A 19,449-nucleotide genomic window follows, 5' to 3' on the forward strand; every position below is an offset into this window, starting at 1 on the left:
GGCTCCATTCAAGTCAATGGATCCGCAAAAAAAACGGAACACATACGGAAATGCATCCGTATGTCTTCCGTTTCCGTTCCGTTTTTTCCTGAACCATCTATTGAAAATGTTATGCCCAGCCCAATTTTATCTATGTAATTACTGTATACTGTATATGCCATACGGAAAAACGGAACGGAAAAACGGAACAGAAACGGAAACACAACGGAAACAAAAAACTGAACAACGGATCCATGAAAAACGGACCGCAAAACACTGAAAAAGCCATACGGTCGTGTGCAATAGGCCTTATCTAGATAGGATTCTAACTCTTGTTTTGAGTATTGTACCCTGGACTTATATAACTCTTGGAAGTAATCCCCAAACACTTTTTTTATATCTTCAGGTACCGTGAGTAATTTTCCCATTTTATCTTTAATCACTCCAATCCATGATTTCCCTTTTTGGTTTCTAACTATATTTGCTAATATTTTTCCGACTTTTTCACCTTCCGAGGCCAACTCAATCCCCTGAAGGAGCAATTCTTTCCTACTTTTTTCTAGTTGATATAACCTCAACTTTTCTTGTTCTTCCTCCCAAACTCTCTTATTAAATGCAGTAGGGTGTCTCATACATACCATTCCAGCCTCTTGTAATTTTTTTTCCAATGCCCTCCCATTCTCTCTAATATTTTTTTTCCAATAATTTACTTCTGCTCAGAAGAGGATTTTGAAGCGGAGACAAAAGTTGTGCCTGCAGGACTTTTGTCTCCGCTTCAAAATCATCTTCTGAGCGGAAACATAACGGACCCCATTATAGTCTATGGGGTCCTAAGGGATCTGTTTGGCTCAGTTATGCGCCTTCTCCGTCCTTTCCGTTCTCCTGGTCCTAAACGGATCCGGAAAAACGCAAGTGTACTGAAAGCATTTGAAGACGGATCCGTCTTCAAAATGCTTTCAGTGTTACTATGGCAGCCAGGACGCTATTAAAGTCCTGGTTGCCATAGTAGGAGCGGGGAGCGGGGGAGCGGTATACTTACAGTCCGTGCGGCTCCCGGGGCGCTCCAGAGTGACGTCAGAGCGCCCCATGCGCATGGATGACGTGCCATGCGATCACGTCATCCATGCGCGTGGGGCGCCCTGACATCACTCTGGAGCGCCCCGGGAGCCGCACGGACTGTAAGTATACTGCTCCCCCGCTCCCCACTACACTTTACCATGGCAAACAGGACTTTAGCGTCCCGGCAGCCATGGTAACCATTCAGAAAAAGCTAAACGTCGGATCCGGCAATGCACCGAAACGACGTTTAGCTTAAGGCCGGATCCGGATTAATGCCTTTCAATGGGCTATTATTCCGGATCCGTCGATGCGGCAAGTCTTCAGGATTTTTGGCCGGAGCAAAAAGTGCAGCATGCTGCGGTATTTTCTCCGGCCAAAAAACGTTCCGGTCCGGAACTGAAGACATCCTGATGCATCCTGAACGGATTTCACTCCATTCAGAATGCATTAGGATAAAACTGATCAGGATTCTTCCGGCATAGAGCCCCGACGACGGAACTCTAGAAAAGAACGCAGGTGTGAAAGAGCCCTACAATAGTTATTATCTAAATTAAAAACCAAAATCAGCCGTTTCTACATTTCTTTATTTATTTTGCAGATAAAAATGAAACATAGAAGAGTAAATATCTGGAAGAAGAAGCTGAAGGGATTGGAGCTGAACTTGCTCATGTACCACTGAGATCTAAAACTACATTTTTATTTCTGATTAATAACGAATAATAATTATAATAATAAAAAATTGTAATTGAACTTGTTAGAAATCGTCTGATACGTCAGTTGTCTTTGTATAAACCATGTTATGAATTGTACTGTATCAGGCAGGAGTCACAGTCAGCTGTAGAAATCCAGACGCCAGTGAGTATTCCTGTACAAAGGAGAGCTAATTATATTTACAGATAGATTTTTACTGTTATGCCACTGACAGATGGGAACTTTTTAAATGCAGCAGTCACCTCCACTGACGAGCCTCTTAAATGCAGAAGTTATCTCCACTGACAAGCTTCTTAAATGCAGCGGTCACCTCCACTGACAAGTTTCTTAAATGCAGCGGTCACCTCCACTGATGAGCTTCTTAAATGCAGCGGTCACCTCCACTGATGAGCTTCTTAAATGCAGCGGTCACCTCCACTGATGAGCTTCTTAAATGCAGCGGTCACCTCCACTGATGAGCTTCTTAAATGCAGCGGTCACCTCCACTGATGAGCTTCTTAAAAGCAGCAGTCATCTCCACTGACGAGTTTCTTAAATGCAACGATCACATCCAGTGACTAGCTTTTTAAATGCAGCGGTCACCTCCACTGATGAGTAGGCGATTGTCAGGAAGGAATGCCTGATTTGTACAATTAGGATGGGAAATCTGTTGGTCATAACAACTATCTAAGAGACATCTATCAAAAGTTATGGCGCAGTCTAAAATTGTCATAGAGCTTGTGCATATGATTACCCAGCCTCGTGTCACATGATTTAGGAGAGGTCTAAGTGGGCGGGGCCTTGACCACTTAAAAATATATCACGAACTGACACACAGGGTCAGAATCCAGAGGTACGCCTATCTCTCAGTGATATAACCAGTATGTGATTCATATTTTTAGCCCCATTTTTATGTCTGTACTGTTTATTTGCCTGGAAAATGCACACAGAACAAACAAACACCATAAGCTTCGTTTAAAATGTTTATTAAAAAACAATAAAAAAACAAAACAATGATCAAGACAATGAGGTGAACAGTGATGTCAAAGTACAAAGATAATAAAAACAGTGATGGGATAAAATAAAGGCAAAAGGGAGATTCCAGAGCGCTCCTGGGGTCCACATATATACTGCATATAGTGGACCGCTCTCTTCTTCAGGCAGATGTCACTGAGATTCAATAGAACAGGATTCTAAACACCAGGTGAATAATTAGAATATAACAGGATCACTGGTTTCATTTACTTAGAACAGTTTAAAAAACTTGATCTGAGGACTGCGAACAAGAGGAGGCATAACCATGGCTAATGTTACAACCACGCGGCCGGTGTTTACCCCTACCATAAACCTACCAAGTGTGGAAAAAGAGACAGGGGGTTGGGTAACAACAGATGTTTTATTTTTGCAGCCTTTTAAGGGGTTGTCCGGGTTCAGAGCTGAACCTGAACATACCCAGAATTTCACCCAGGCAGCCCTGTGCTAATTTATGCTCCGATGCTCTCCCTTGCCCAGCGCTGGATGGCGCAGGGCAAGGGCTGTTTTGTTTATATCTTTACACTGCCAGGCGGAGGCTTTCACCCAGCACTGTTCCTGGTGACATCATCGGCTCTGATGTGCAGGTTTAGCACTGCCATAGCTGTTTTACAGTCCATCACAGCCGGTGACATCACCGGGTTCACTGCTGGGCGGAAGCCTCCCTCTGGCAGTCCTTATGGAGAGCCCGGAAAACTGTAAAATCAAGTCAATAGCTTTAATCAAAAATCACAGGGATAATAAACACAGTGATGTCACAGTACAGGGATAATACACACAGTGATGTCACAGTACAGGGATAATAAACACAGTGATGTCACAGTGCAGGATAATACACACAGTGATGTCACAGTACAGGGATAATAAACACAGTTATGTCACAGTACAGAGATAATAAACACAGTGATGTCACAGTACAGGGATAATACACACAGTGATGTCACAGTACAGGGATAATAAACACAGTGATGTCACAGTACAGGGATAATAAACACAGTGATGTCACAGTACAGGGATAATACACACAGTGATGTCACAGTACAGGGATAATAAACACAGTGATGTCACAGTACAGGGATAATACACACAGTGATGTCACAGTACAGGGATAATAAACACAGTTATGTCACAGTACGGGATAATAAACACAGTGATGGCACAGTACAGGGATAATATACACAGTGATGTCACAGTACAGGGATAATAAACACAGTGATGTCACAGTACAGGGATAATAAACACAGTGATGTCACAGTACAGGGATAATAAACATAGAGATGTCACAGTACAGGGATAATAAACACAGTGCTGTCACAGTACAGGGATAATACACACAGTGATGTCACAGTACAGGGATAATAAACACAGTGATGTCACAGTACAGAGATAATAAACACAGTGATGTCACAGTACAGGGATAATAAACACAGTGATGTCACAGTACAGGGATAATAAACACAGTGCTGTCACAGTACAGGGATAATAAACACAGTGATGTCACAGTACAGGGATAATGTCACAGTACAGAGATAATAAACACAATGATGTCACAGTACAGGATAATAAACATAGAGATGTCACAGTACAGGGATAATAAACACAGTGATGTCACAGAATAGGGATAATATACACAGTGATGTCACAGTACAGGGATAATAAACACAGTGATGTCACAGTACAGGGATAATAAACACAGTGATGTCACAGAATAGGGATAATATACACAGTGATGTCACAGTACAGGGATAATAAACACAGTGATGTCACAGAACAGGGATAATACACACAGTGATGTCACAGTACAGGGATAATAAACACAGTGATGTCACAGAATAGGGATAATATACACAGTGATGTCACAGTACAGGGATAATGTCACAGTACAGAGATAATAAACACAATGATGTCACAGTACAGGATAATAAACATAGAGATGTCACAGTACAGGGATAATAAACACAGTGATGCCACAGTACAGGGATAATAAACACAGTGATGTCACAGAACAGGGATAATACACACAGTGATGTCACAGTACAGGGATAATAAACACAGTGATGTCACAGAACAGGGATAATACCACGTGATGTCACTACAGGGATAATAACACAGTGATGTCACAGTACAGGGATAATAAACACAGTGATGTCACAGAATAGGGATAATATACACAGTGATGTCACAGTACAGGGATAATAAACACAGTGATGTCACAGTACAGGATAATAAACACAGTGATGTCACAGTACAGGGATAATACACAGTGATGTCACAGTACAGATAATAAACACAGTGATGTCACAGTACAGGATAATACACAGTGATGTCACAGTACAGGAATGTCACAGTACAGAGATAATAACACAGTGATGTCACAGTACAGATAATAAACACAGTGATGTCACAGTACAGGTAATAAACACAGTGATGTCACAGTACAGGGATAATAAACACAGTGATGTCACAGTACAGGGATAATAAACACAGTGATGTCACAGTACAGGGATAATAACACAGTGATGTCACAGTACAGGGATAATAAACACAGTGATGTCACAGTACAGGGATAATACACAGTGATGTCACAGTACAGGGATAATAAACACAGTGATGTCACAGTACAGGGATAATAAACACAGTGATGTCACAGTACAGGATAATAACACAGTGATGTCACAGTACAGGGATAATAAACACAGTGATGTCACAGTACAGGGATAATACACACAGTGATGTCACAGTACAGGGATAAAACAGTGATGTCAGAATAGGATAATATACACAGTGATGTCACAGTACAGGGATAATAAACACAGTGATGTCACAGTACAGGGATAATAAACACAGTGATGTCACAGTACAGGGATAATAACACAGTGATGTCACAGTACAGGGATAATAAAACACAGTGATGTCACAGTACAGGGATAATAACACAGTGATGTCACAGTACAGGGATAATAAACACAGTGATGTCACAGTACAGGGATAATAAACACAGTGATGTCACAGTACAGGGATAATAAACACAGTGATGTCACAGTACAGGGATAATAAACACAGTGATGTCACAGTACAGGGATAATAAACACAGTGATGTCACAGTACAGGGATAATAAACACAGTGATGTCACAGTACAGGGATAATAAACACAGTGATGTCACAGTACAGGGATAATAAACACAGTGATGTCACAGTACAGGGATAATAAACACAGTGATGTCACAGTACAGGGATAATAAACACAGTGATGTCACAGTACAGGGATAATAAACACAGTGATGTCACAGTACAGGATAATAAACACAGTGATGTCACAGTACAGGGATAATAAACACAGTGATGTCACAGTACAGGGATAATAAACACAGTGATGTCACAGTACAGGGATAATAAACACAGTGATGTCACAGTACAGGGATAATAAACACAGTGATGTCACAGTACAGGGATAATAAACACAGTGATGTCACAGTACAGGGATAATAAACACAGTGATGTCACAGTACAGGGATAATAAACACAGTGATGTCACAGTACAGGGATAATAAACACAGTGATGTCACAGTACAGGGATAATAAACACAGTGATGTCACAGTACAGGGATAATAAACACAGTGATGTCACAGTACAGGGATAATAACACAGTGATGTCACAGTACAGGATAATAACACAGTGATGTCACAGTACAGGGATAATAAACACAGTGATGTCACAGTACAGGGATAATAAACACAGTGATGTCACAGTACAGGGATAATAAACACAGTGATGTCACAGTACAGGGATAATAAACACAGTGATGTCACAGTACAGGGATAATAAACACAGTGATGTCACAGTACAGGATAAAAACACAGTGATGTCACAGTACAGGGATAATAAACACAGTGATGTCACAGTACAGGATAATAAACACAGTGATGTCACAGCACAGGGATAATAACACAGTGATGTCACAGTACAGGGATAATAAACACAGTGATGTCACAGCACAGGGATAATAAACACAGTGATGTCACAGTACAGGGATAATAAACACAGTGATGTCACAGCACAGGATAATAAACACAGTGATGTCACAGCACAGGGATAATAAACACAGTGATGTCACAGCACAGGGATAATAAACACAGTGATGTCACGCACATGGATAATAAACACAGTGATGTCACAGTACAGGGATAATACACACAGTGATGTCACAGTACAGGGATAATAAACACAGTGATGTCACAGTACAGGGATAATAAACACAGTGATGTCCCAGTACAGGGATAATAAACACAGTGATGTCACAGTACAGGGATAATAAACACAGTGATGTCACAGTACAGGGATAATAAACACAGTGATGTCACAGTCACAGGGATAATAAACACAGTGATGTCACAGTACAGGGATAATAAACACAGTGATGTCACAGTAAAGGGATAATAAACACAGTGATGTCACAGTAAAGGGATAATAAACACAGTGATGTCACAGCACAGGGATAATAAACACATTGATGTCACAGTACAAGGGTTATGAACAAATCTAAAAGATAATTTCCACATTTGCCAAGCTGGGGTGCCAACCTAAATTTGTATTTTTTTCTGGATCATTTATCCCAAAATCACGGACAGCCAACATTTTTATGAACAAATTGGAAAACGATATGAACTATAAAGATTATAAGTAAAAATGAGCTGCTCAAGTACCCCCAGCCTTAAAAAAAAAAAAAAAAAAATCACAGACACATCTAATTTTTTTACGGACTTTCCAGGAATTCCTGGACAGTTGACAGCCCTGTTACCATCTCTGTCCAGGGCTGCAGTATATGTGAGCGCTGAATAAATATATACAATAGAAAGAAGAGGTAAACACTGTTCACTCATAGTAAGTGGTTGACGTCACATCATGGGTATAAAGCGCACAGTGACGTCACAGATCACGGATGAATTCATATAATTATGTTTCACTTGTCAGCTTAGATATTGCTCTAAAAGTAGTGATTTTACCTCGCATCGACCTTTTTGTACTGTGGAGGAACTACAAGGCGCCACTCGGTCATACTGTCTACATGCACTTACTAAGGGTGTCCACTAGAGTGCAGTATGGTACATTTATTCTTTAGCTGCAGTACTAAAGGAACGTCAGGAAGAAGGTTACAGTTTCCGAGGGAAGGAGTACAGAGCGCAAAGATAGAGGACACACGGTAACCATTATGATGTCTTCACGATCCGCGCCATTTTTGCTGAGGCAAATAATCGCTTCTCTTTAAGTTTTGGTCTTCTGAAATATGGCTGCCAACCCTAAACTACTACCCAAAACTTCCTGTATTGTACATGTTCCTCTTCTGGGGAGTCTCGGAGGTACATGAGGTTGGAGAGATTGTGTGGGGTTGGTTTCGCAGGGAATATGCTGGTAAGTATTATAAGGGTGCACTGGCCTGTAAATAACATTGGTGGCTGGTAATGTTTAGTGGCACTGAACGTTCCAGGGAGTCTTATTCCGGGTTGTCACAGTATATATAGTCCTGCTGCTCATTACAGCTACAGCCATAGTTTGCAAGACTAAGTTGCTGCTTCCAATTAAAGGGGTTGTCTGGGGGTGTTAAATATCGATGGCCTATCTTCAGGATAGGTCATCAATCGCAGATCAGTGGGGGTCCGACACCCAGCACCCTGCTGATCAGCTGTTTGAGGAGGCCATGTGATGGACATGATGTCACTGGCCCAGGAAGAGGCCACAGTCTCCTCACACAGCTGATCGGAGGGGGTGACAGGTCTCAGACTCCCACCAATCTGATTAGGGTTGTCACAATACCAAAATTTTGATTTGATTTCGATACCTTAAAAAAGTATTGCGATACTTAATACCATTCGATACCACGTGAAAAAAATAAAACACCAAAAAAGCCGCGTGCATTCCGCATTTTATGGAACGTCCGGCCCATAATAGAACAGTCCGATCCTGTTTTTTGGGGGGAGAACGTGACTAAAAAATGGTGAATTGCGCAGTTTTGATTATTTTTTATTTTTTTCCTGTTACGGCATTCACCGCATAGGAGATATTTTTTTATATTTTAATAGTTTGGACATTTTGGACGTGGCGATATGTAATATTTTATTTATTTATTGTTTTATATATTTAATAACTATTTCCCCCTTTTAATCCCTTGTCCTATTCAGCCTGATAGAGCTCTATTAGGGTGAATAGGATCACACCCTGTCCCTGCTGCCCTGTGCATAGTACACACAGCAGCAGGGAGATTACCATGGCAGCCAGGGCTTCAGTACCGTCCTGGCTGCCATAGTACATAACTCGCATAAGTCCAGCCCTTTAGCAGCAGCACTCTGCTGTATCTAATGGAGGGGGAACTGCCTATAACATCCTCCAAAAACCCACTTGCAAAAATAGGAAAAAGTGAGAAAATTTAGAAGAGTGCTACAAAGTTACAATAAATGTATGGCCATTGTTATACAAGAAGAATTACAAATAAATAGAGCTGCTGACATGGTGAGGCAGTGCACAGTTCCCTATGGAAGCCTTTATCGGTGTCAGCTGCGCCCCCGCACCATGACGCAGTTCACATTGCAACTTTTGAGCTCTAGGTTTTCTTTTTCTACTAAAGCCTTGTTGCTAATACAAAGAAATGTAATTTCATCCAACATTATTGTAACCTGATAGTTGCTGGATATTTTGGATGATCAAATAGACATTGGAGACTATATCTAAGGGCTCATGCATACGACCGTAGCCTGTTTTGCGGTCTGCAAGTTGCGGATCTGTAAAACAGGTGCGACACGGAACGTCCGGCCCTCTACAGAACTGTCTTGTACTTGTTCGTTAAATGGACAAGAGTAGGACATGTTCTATGTTTTTGCAGCAGAACGGACATATGGATGAGGACAGCACACAGTGTTTTTACACCGTCTTTGCCACTTGGGAGTGGTGGGGGCCAGTACTTCAGCTTCGGCAAAGGTACTAATATTTATATAAAAGAGGAATAAAAAGGGACTGGAGTAGTTTTTACTTCAGGCGCATGGATTGCCAGAGGTGAGCCTAATTTATGAAGCCTCGTCATAAATTAGGTGAATCCTCCGGCAGCACAGGAGAGAAACAAAGACCAGCGTAAAAGGCAGATCTTTGTAAATGACCCCCCCCATTGTCTTCCAGTTCAGGAAACCTGTGTGACAACCACTATGGGCTGTAATAGCTGCTGTTAGTGGTTGTCACTGTGAGAGTTTTGCAGCTGACGTCCTAATATTCCTTCTTTTCCTTAAGCTGATTGTACAACCATGAAGGAGAGACCCAAGACTGGAGAACCTGCCTCCTACACCAGGGTCGTGCTGAAGAACTTCTCTGAGTATCATTACCTGAAGGTCCAGCTGTGAGTATCCGTGTCCTGCTGCAGCTGCACTGAATAAGGCGACTTTCACACTGGTGTTTGGTGCGGATCCGTCATGGATCTGCACAGACGGATCCGCTCAGATAATACAACCGTCTGCATCCGTTCAGAACGGATCCGTTTGTATTATCTTTAACATAGCCAAGACGTCTCGAACACCATTGAAAGTCAATAGAGGACGGATCCATTTTCTATTGTGTCAGTGAAAACCGATCCGTCCCCATTGACTTACATTGTTTGCCAGGACGGATCCGTTAGGCTCAGTGTTGTCAGACAGACACCAAAACGCTGCAAGCGTGTCCGCCTCCAGAGCAGAATGGTGACTGATCGGAGGCAAACTGATGCATTCTGAGCGGATCCTTTTCCATTCAGAATGCATTAGGGCAAAACTGGTCCGTTTTGGACCGCGTGTGAGAGCCCTGAACGGATCTCGCAAACGGAAAGCCAAAACGCCAGTGTGAAAGTAGCCTAAATCACAGACCGCAAGTAACGGATAAAACTGTGTTGTTGTTTTTTTTTCTGCAGAGTATTTGAAGACAAGGTTGTCAAGATTTCTGCAGCTCAGTTCAAGTCATTTATTCTCTCAGCTTTAAAGGAATTGCACGGAGAGGTAATTTATGATACCGTTACTCCCCTCACTCTCACCGTGTGATATGCAGGTCCACTCCTCGGTGGCATCAGATCTCCCTCTACGTCAGACACGCACAAGCAGCTGACACTGGTGCTGAACACATTAGATGGAGCTTGAAGTTATGAGCCATAGTGTATATATACCATGGGGGCCGGATTCAGGTTAGGCTTCATGTCAACGGTCGTGTCTGTATTGCAATCCGCAAACTACGGATCTGCAAAATACGGACATGTTCCATGTGCATTCCGCATTTTTCTCAGTCCCATTCTTGTCTGCAACACGGACAAGATCCGTATCTGCCTCCGTGTGCTTACTGTTTTCTTTGTTTTTTGCTGACCCATAGACATGAATGGATATGGGTGCAATCTGTAAAAAAAGCAGATCGGACATGGATACAATATACGGTCATGTGCATGAAGCCTTAACCTTCTAACGGTGCATTCACATGACTGTTTGTTTTTTCGATCCGAAAAACCCATTGCGACAATGCCTATTCTTGTCCACAAAATGGGCAAAGAATAGGACATGTTCTATCTTTTTTGCGGGGCTGCAGAACGGACATATGAATGCGGACAGCACAAAACGCGCTGTCTGTATTTTTTGTGGCCCCATTGAAATGAATGGGTCTGTATCCGATCTGCAAAAAATGTGGATCGGAAGCGGAGCAAAATGAAGCCTAAGGCTCCTTGCAGACAAGCCTGAGCGGATTAGGTCCAGATGCGTTCAGGAAAACTCGCACCATTTCGCAAGCAATTGCAGTCAGTTTTGTCTGTGATTGCATTCCGTTTTTATCGCGCGGGTGAAATGCGCATTGATGCGTTTTTCACGCACGTGATAAAAAACGGAATGTTTACAAACAATATCTCTTAGCAACCATCAGTGAAAAACGCATCGCATCCGCACTTGCTGGCGGATGCGATGCATTTCTCACGCAGCCCCATTCTCTTCTATGGGGCCTGCGTTGCGTGGAAAAATGCAGAATATAGAACATGCTGCACAAGTGATGCGGGAAAAACAACGCTCATGTACACAGACCCATTGAAATGAATGGGTCCGGATTCCGTGCGGGCGCAATGCGTTTTCGTCACGCATTGCACCCGCCCGGAAAACTCGCTCGTGTGAAAGGGGCCTAAGGACTGGAAAGTCAGGGGCAAATTTGCTGTGCGCTGCCCCTAGAGGTAAAGTTGTGAAGCACACCTGTAAGGAACTCCATCATATTCTAGCGCCCCCCTCAAATCTGCTAAAGACTGTGCTGATAACTGCTTGTTTCCAGGTGGGTGCTTCTATCCCATTGGACCTGTTGAAGTTTGATGGACAGACGTTGTATGCCATACTGAGAATTAAAAGCAGGTATGTTGAGGTTTGTCAGTCAGCACATACATGTATGATACGCTGTCAGTATTTCTGAATAACGCCCCATGTTCTACTGAAAAAAATGCAGCGACCACATTGTGTATGTGTACAGTATATCTCCGTCTATTTGAAGGTGGCCTTGTCTTCATAAATCAGGAATGAGCCTTGGCTCTTGGTGGCTCTCTGCCAAGGATCAGCCATCACGTTAAAGTCTTGGAATCCCCTTTAACATTGACGCTTCTCCTTCAGGAATGTTCTGCGTGTTTGTAGATAAGGCAGAATATCCAGGTGTGGACAGATGTATTACCAGCAGAATCTGATCTTTCCTTTCAGTGGCCTCGTGAAGCTGTGGACCTCTCTGACCCTGCTGGGACAATACCAGGGCCACCAGTGCAGCGTTCGCGTGTTACAGGTAAACGTGCAGAGTGGCGACTCTTTGAAACACGTACAGGACCTCGAGAAACCATGATACTGGATGGACTTGTTTTTGTGGTCTTGCTACATACCTGAGGGAACATTTTATGTAGCGCGATAGTACGGCTTTAGGCACGAGGACCTTGTACCGGCTAAATACACATTCTCTCTCTATATAATCATATTTAGGAAGCTGCTCATGTTTGTTTTTTGTTTTCTTTCCTTCTATGTCGTTTCTAGGGACTGAGAAGACATTAGTACTAGGCTTGAGCGAATCCACCTTCGGATCTTAGATTCGAAGTTGATTCGTTCAAATACTTCGATTTTAATGCTGTTTCTGTACAGTATTAAAATGTATTGGATCCGTGGAGCCAAAGTCACGTGAGACTTCGGCGAATTACTGCTGTATTTATAGCTACGTCTTTAAAAACTATTTAAAATAGCAATCCGTAGCGGCCTTTGTTGCTGGCTGGTACCTAATTATACATTGAATTATTTTCTTTGTATTACTTGCAGGACTTGTACATTGACGGCTGTGTGCCTGCAAATGGGCCGCGCGGGGCGTAATGGGAGGACTCGGTCTAAGCAGACATGCACCGCTCGGCCCGTTTGTTGCTGCACAATTGGGAAATACAAGCGAATATAAAGATAAAGGTTCCGGATTGGTATCACCGTCCTTTAAGCTCTTCACTGGTCACGGTACAGTTAGGGCTGTTTCACATGAGCGAGTCCATCGCATTAATCGCGCTCCGTGTGTAAGTGCGATCCTCCGCTCTGGACTTGCAGGAGCACACGGCATTATCATGATTCTGTAGAAATAACAAAACTTAAAAATCCTGTAGATTATTTCTGTACAAGTGACATTTTGTTTTTCACAATTGAAAGCCCCTGTTAAAGATGACTACCAACACGCTGATCTCCACCTTTCTTTCAGACCTCTCCTTTCCTGTTGGCATTGGCTGGTAACAGCAGAGAACTGGTGGTAGACTAGATATTCCTAAGGATGCTCCATCACTTGGTCACCAGTGGCAGGGCACTTGGCGTCTCCTCCAACGTATCCAGGTTAAGTTGCTTCCATAAAGTAGCACGTGGGCTGTCACATCTGCAGGTTGGCGACTGCGCTGAGATCTCCAGGACCTTCACTCAGAATGACGTTAAGCTCTTCTCTGAACTGACTGGTGACACTAACCCTCTGCATCTGGATGAGGCCTTTGCTAAAAACACAAGATTTGGAAAACCCGTCATACATGGGGTACTTCTCAACGGCCTGGTGTCCGCAGTGTTGGGTACAAAGCTGCCAGGGGGTGGCTGTGTGCTGCTCTCTCAGGACATTCGCTTCCCAGCACCTCTGCATGCTGGAGAAGAGGTCGTAGCAAGAGCGCAAGTGACTGCATTAAAGAGATCGTTGGCCTTCATCAGTGTATCATGTATAACCGCTGAAAGCGGCCGGACCGTCATGGAAGGGATAGTTAAAGTGCTGATTCCTGGCGAGTGACCTTATGACATTTTTTAAAGGGGTTGTGCAGGCTACAGATATTAAAGGGCATCTGTCAACTGACCTGTTACATGTGCGCTCGGCAGCTGAAGGCATCTGTGTTGGTCCCATGTTCATATGTGTCCGCATGGCTGAGATATATGAAGTTTTAATATATGCAAATGAGCCTCTAGGAGCAACGGGGGCGTTACCATTACTCCTAGAGGCTCTGCTCTCTCTGCAACTGCCACACCCAATCTACTTTGATAGACAGGGCCAGGCATTGCAAATGTGATCATGTCTAGCCAATTAAAGTGCAGAGGACGCGGCAGTTGCAGAGAACGCTGAACCTCTAGGTGTAATGGTAACGCCCCTGTTGCCCCTAGAGGCTCATTTGCATATATTAAAACATCATTTTTCTCAGCAATGCGGACACATATGAACATGGGACCAACACAGATGCCTTCAGCTGCCGAGCGCACATGTAACAGGTCAGCCAGTGTCATAGGCACAAATCTTCTGACAGATGCCCTTTAATGACCATTCGTCATCAGTATCAGATTGTGGGGATTAGGCGCCTGGCACCCCCACCAATCGGCTGTTTTGGGCAGCCACGGCGCTGGAAGTTGTACAGTGGACATAGCTGGAGGCAGATGGCTCCTTACACTGCCTAGTGGCCATGCCGGGGTACTGCAGCTCAGCTCTAGCTGCAGGACGCCTGTGCTGAAATCTACAATGTATAGAGCCCTCTGCTTCCGCCCCGTACACTGAAGCTTCCAGTGCCCGAACCAGGTGATCATCTGTTGGATTCCCACCAATCTAATATTGACCTATTCTGAGGATTGGTCATTAATATCTGGAGTGCGGATAACCACTATGTTTATTTTAGGATTTTGTCTTTTCTTGATGTCTTTGTATACAGGTCATTGTCGGAGAGTCATACATTACAGAGACCCGCTCTCTTGTACTATTGCTGGATACGTACAGTCAGTCGTGATTGACAATTATAATAGTTTTCTGTTCATTTATGTAAAAACAGGAATCAGGCCGATAAAACCATCAAAGAGAAGACAACCTGTTGAGTGTATTGTACTTAAGGGGGTTGTCCAAGTTATATTTATTGATGACCTATCCTTAGGATAGGTCATCAATATCAGATCATCTGGGGTCCGACACCCGGCACCCCCGCCGATCAGCTGTTTGAAGAGAAGGCGCGCGCCGTGCCATCGCTGCCACCTCTTCACTGTTTACATCTGCATCTGCAGCAGTGAGCAGGTGTAATTACACCCAACCCGTCCCATTCATTTCAATAGGACGGATCGTTCCCATACACTTGTATAGGAGCAATCAGTACCATTGAAATGAATGGGACGGTTTGGGTGTAATTACACCTGCTCAGCGCTGCAGACGCGACGGCTAGAAGGTAAACAGTGAAGAGCTGGCACGGCGCGCGCCTTCTCTTCAAACAGCTGATCGCCGGGGGTGCCGGGTGTCGGACCCCAGCCGATCTGATTCTGATGACCCATCCTGATGATAGGTCATCAATAAATATAACTTGGACAACCCCTTTAATATGGTATCGTTGGCTTAGTAGCTGTTTACTGGTTATCGAGAGAACTAGACCAGTCATCGGGGTCCATCCCTCTAACGTAAACCACACAGATGGAGCAGAGCTGAGTGTGATATTTTTCAAAATTTCTGGTAATCTGTTCTGCAGGTAAAGGTCCGACATTACCTTCCCTCAGTGTTATCACAATGCAACACAGAGGGTTAACTGAACAATTCAGCTCTGCTGCATCTGTACAGTGTATTTAATATACAGATTATAATTAGGGATGAGCGAATCGACTTTGGATGCTTCATCCGAAGTAGATTCGCATAAAACTTAGTTGTAATACATTACGGAGCGGGCGCTTCATACAGTATTAGAATGTATTGGCTCCGATGAGCCGAAGTTATTACTTCACCGAAGTCTCGCCAGACTTTGTGTAATAAATTTGTGAATTAATTCTTACTGTAAAAAACCTTGATACCGAACTCTGGTACCACTTGGAACTAAACCCGAGTTCGGTATCAATTTTTTTTCCTGTAAATGGCAGAAAATGTAGGCTGGGGGGATTCTAATATTAAAGGGGTTTTCCGCATATTGATAGTCCATCTGCTATTAGGTAGACTGCATGCAGACCGCAAACTACACCCGGTTGTGTGAATGCCTCTGAGATCTGCACCTACAACATGAATGGAGCTGGGAGAGCGGTGACTGGAGGACCCCAGGTCTTCCGGGGTCCGGCCACTGCCAAGTGCTCTCCCCATACAAGTGCGCTTGCGTGGCCACCACTCCAAGCACTGGCTCGGCTATTTCCGTTGGCCCCATAGACATGAATGGGGGGCGGCTGCGCATGCGCAGTGCGCCCTCCACCACCTTTCCCCACTCTTGGTGTAAGTGCGGGTCCCAGAGAACCTATCAGAACATATCCTAGCTATATGCCCCCATTGTCTGTGATGGGAAAACCCCTTTAAATAGGACCTTCACCGGTTCTGACACTACCATATATAAATACCTGTCGGGGTAGGGCATACTGATGAGATGTGATATCGCTTATTTTTTTCCCGATGTGCTGCTCTGTTCCCCCTGTATGCTAATCCATACCATTGTTACAGGGAGGAGGAGTCATCCGTGTTTCTCAGGGGGCGTCACCTTCTCCCTGTGACGTGCTCCGCTGCGATTGGCCAGCTCACAGCCAGGGAGAAGGAGACGCCCTCGAGAAACACGGCCGTCTCCTCCTCCCTTTACCAATGGTATGGATTAGCATACAGGGTGGGAAACCAGAAAGGGGGCACAGCGGGGGGACGGAGTAGCGCATAGAAAACATAGTAAGCGCTGTAACATGACTTCAGTGTGCCCTACACAGCCAACTAGTTATATGATCATGTCAGGACCCGTGAAAGGTCCTCTTTATTGCAACATCCATTACTCACAGGATTGGTAATAAATGTTGCTTCCTTGGGCGATGCTTGACTGCTGGAGGCCCCAATGACCCTGAGAACAAGGGGGTCCCGAAGTCCTCTGCACTTCCATTTCTACATAACTCCCATAGAAGTTAATTCGACATGAAGACCTGTCTTGTGTAAGGGTGACACTTAGGGCTCTTTCACACGAGCGGATCCCGTGCGGGTAATCCGCTACGTGAAAGAGAGCCAAGCCCCGCTCCGGACACAGAGACACGGAGCATTCACATGATTGATGATGCTCTGTGCTTCTCTGTGATCTTTTTACTACAAAATCACGGTGGGCCCCATCTGCCTGGGGCTTCTGAGCAGAGTATAAATGTAGCAAGTTCCTGCACTGCCCTGAATATTGTAGCCTTAGGTAAGTCCAAGAGAGGCGGTATATTAGTATTAGGTACCCGTCTGTGGAAGCCACCTTGATGCCTGGTAGATGGGCCCTACACATGTTTGATCAAAAATGTTTGTATGTATGTGAAATGTTGCGCAGCCATTTTTTTTTTATCAACCATGTTTGCTTGATGGATATGCACCTATGAATGTGCTAGTCTAAATCTTCTTGTGTTGAGATAAAGTTGTCACCGTGATTTTGTAGTAAAAAGATCACAGAGAAGCACGGAGCATCATCAATCATGTTACTGCTCCGTGTCTCTGCTGTCTGGAGCAGGGCTTGGCTCTCTTTCACGCCGCGGATTCCACGCATGGGATCTACTCGTGTGAAAGAGACCTTAGGCCCCTTTCACACGGGCGAAATTTCCACACGGGTGCAATGCGTTCACCTCACGCATTGCACGCGCACTGAATCCGGACCCATTCACTTCAATGGGACTGTGCAGATGAGCAGTGATTTTCACGCATCACTTGTGCGTTGCGTGAAAATCGCAGCATGTTCTATATTCTGTGTTTTTCACACAACGCAGGCCCCATAGAAATGAATGGGGCTGCGTGAAAATCGCAAGCATCCACAAGCAAGTGCGGTGCAATTTTCACGCATGGTTGCTAGGAGACGATAGGGATGAGCAGCCCCGGACCCCATTAAAGTAAATTCACGGTATTATTTTCCCTTATAACATGGTTATAAAGGGAAAATAATAGCATTCTTAAAGGGATTCTGTCACCTCCCCTAAGGCAAAAAACGATTTAAAACCAGCCATGCAGCACAGCTTACCTGGATTAGGCTGTGCTCTTCTATCTTGAAATCCGTCCAGCAGTTACTTCAAAAAACGAGTTTGATCAATAAGGAAATGCGTCCTGAAGGTGCCCAGAGGGGCGTTTTTTTCTTCCTAGTGAGCCCAGTACCGCCCCTCTTACAGTGCCCACCCCGCCTTCCTTGTATTTTCTAACCGCCGCCCCCAGCCTGCCACAGCCTCCCCTCCCTCTCCTCCCCCTCCCTCATGCCGAACGAAGTCTCGCACAGGCGCAGTACCCACTGAGGGCTGCGCCTGTGCGATCATCAGGAGACTGAGGGCGGCAGCTTCATCTTCGTCACTGGGCATGCGCCGAGCCCAGTGACGTCCGATGCTCGCTCTTCCCTCAGTCAGCAGGGAAGAGCGAGCATCGGACGTCACTGGGCTCGGCGCATGCCCAGTGACGAAGATGAAGCTGCCGCCCTCAGTCTCCTGATGATCGCACAGGCGCAGCCCTCAGTGGGTACTGCGCCTGTGCGAGACTTCGTTCGGCATGAGGGAGGGGGAGGAGAGGGAGAGGAGGCTGTGGCAGGCTGGGGGCGGCGGTTAGAAAATACAAGGAAGGCGGGGTGGGCACTGAAAGAGGGGCGGTACTGGGCTCACTCAGAAGAAAAAAACGCCCCTCTGGGCACCTTCAGGACGCATTTCCTTATTGATCAAACTCGTTTTTTGAAGTAACTGCTGGACGGATTTCAAGATAGAACAGCACAGCCTAATCCAGGTAAGCTGTGCTGCATGGCTGCTTTTAAATCGTTTTTTGCCTTAGGGGAGGTGACAGAATCCCTTTAATACAGAATGCTTTCTAAAATGTGGCTTGAGGGGTTAAAAAATAGCACATTTTTTACTCACCTCATCCTCTTGATCGCGCAGCCGGCATAGTCTTCTTTCTTCTTTCAGGACCTGCAAAAGGACCTTTTTGATGACGTAATCGCGCTCAACACGTGGTTAGCGCAGGTCCTGCTAAATGAAGATAGAAGGATCACCACCACGATTACATCATCAAAGGTCCTTTTGCAGGTCCTGAAAGAAGACGATGCCGGCTGCGCGAACAAGTGGATGAGGTGAGTAATTTTCTTTTATTTTTTAACCCCTCAATCAATATTTTAGTGAGCATTCTGTATTAAGAATGCTATTATTTTCCCTTTATAACCATGGTATAAGGGAAAATAATAAAATCTACACAACACCGAACCCGAACTTCATTGAAGAAGTTGGGTTCTGGGTA

The 19,449-nt window shown here is 44.5% G+C and overlaps 2 protein-coding genes across 2 annotated transcripts; both read left to right on the forward strand.

Annotated features, from left to right (window-relative positions):
• The first annotated feature begins 8,046 nt into the window (after positions 1–8,046).
• RPP14 (ribonuclease P/MRP subunit p14) lies at positions 8,047–13,623 on the forward strand. The gene is made up of 6 exons (XM_044301595.1): positions 8,047–8,172; positions 10,036–10,141; positions 10,685–10,769; positions 12,064–12,140; positions 12,477–12,555; positions 13,492–13,623. Exons 1-6 carry the CDS (start codon positions 8,094–8,096, stop codon positions 13,546–13,548), a joined length of 483 nt encoding a protein of 160 aa, XP_044157530.1. The 5' UTR covers positions 8,047–8,093; the 3' UTR covers positions 13,549–13,623.
• Positions 13,561–14,184, forward strand: HTD2 (hydroxyacyl-thioester dehydratase type 2). The gene has a single exon (XM_044301594.1). The coding sequence runs from the start codon at positions 13,561–13,563 to the stop codon at positions 14,050–14,052; it is 492 nt and encodes a 163-aa protein (XP_044157529.1). The 3' UTR covers positions 14,053–14,184.
• Positions 14,185–19,449: the final 5,265 nt, after the last annotated feature.

This window comes from Bufo gargarizans, chromosome 7 (genome assembly GCF_014858855.1).
Source record: "Bufo gargarizans isolate SCDJY-AF-19 chromosome 7, ASM1485885v1, whole genome shotgun sequence".
In the NCBI taxonomy this organism is placed as follows: Eukaryota; Metazoa; Chordata; class Amphibia; order Anura; family Bufonidae; genus Bufo; species Bufo gargarizans.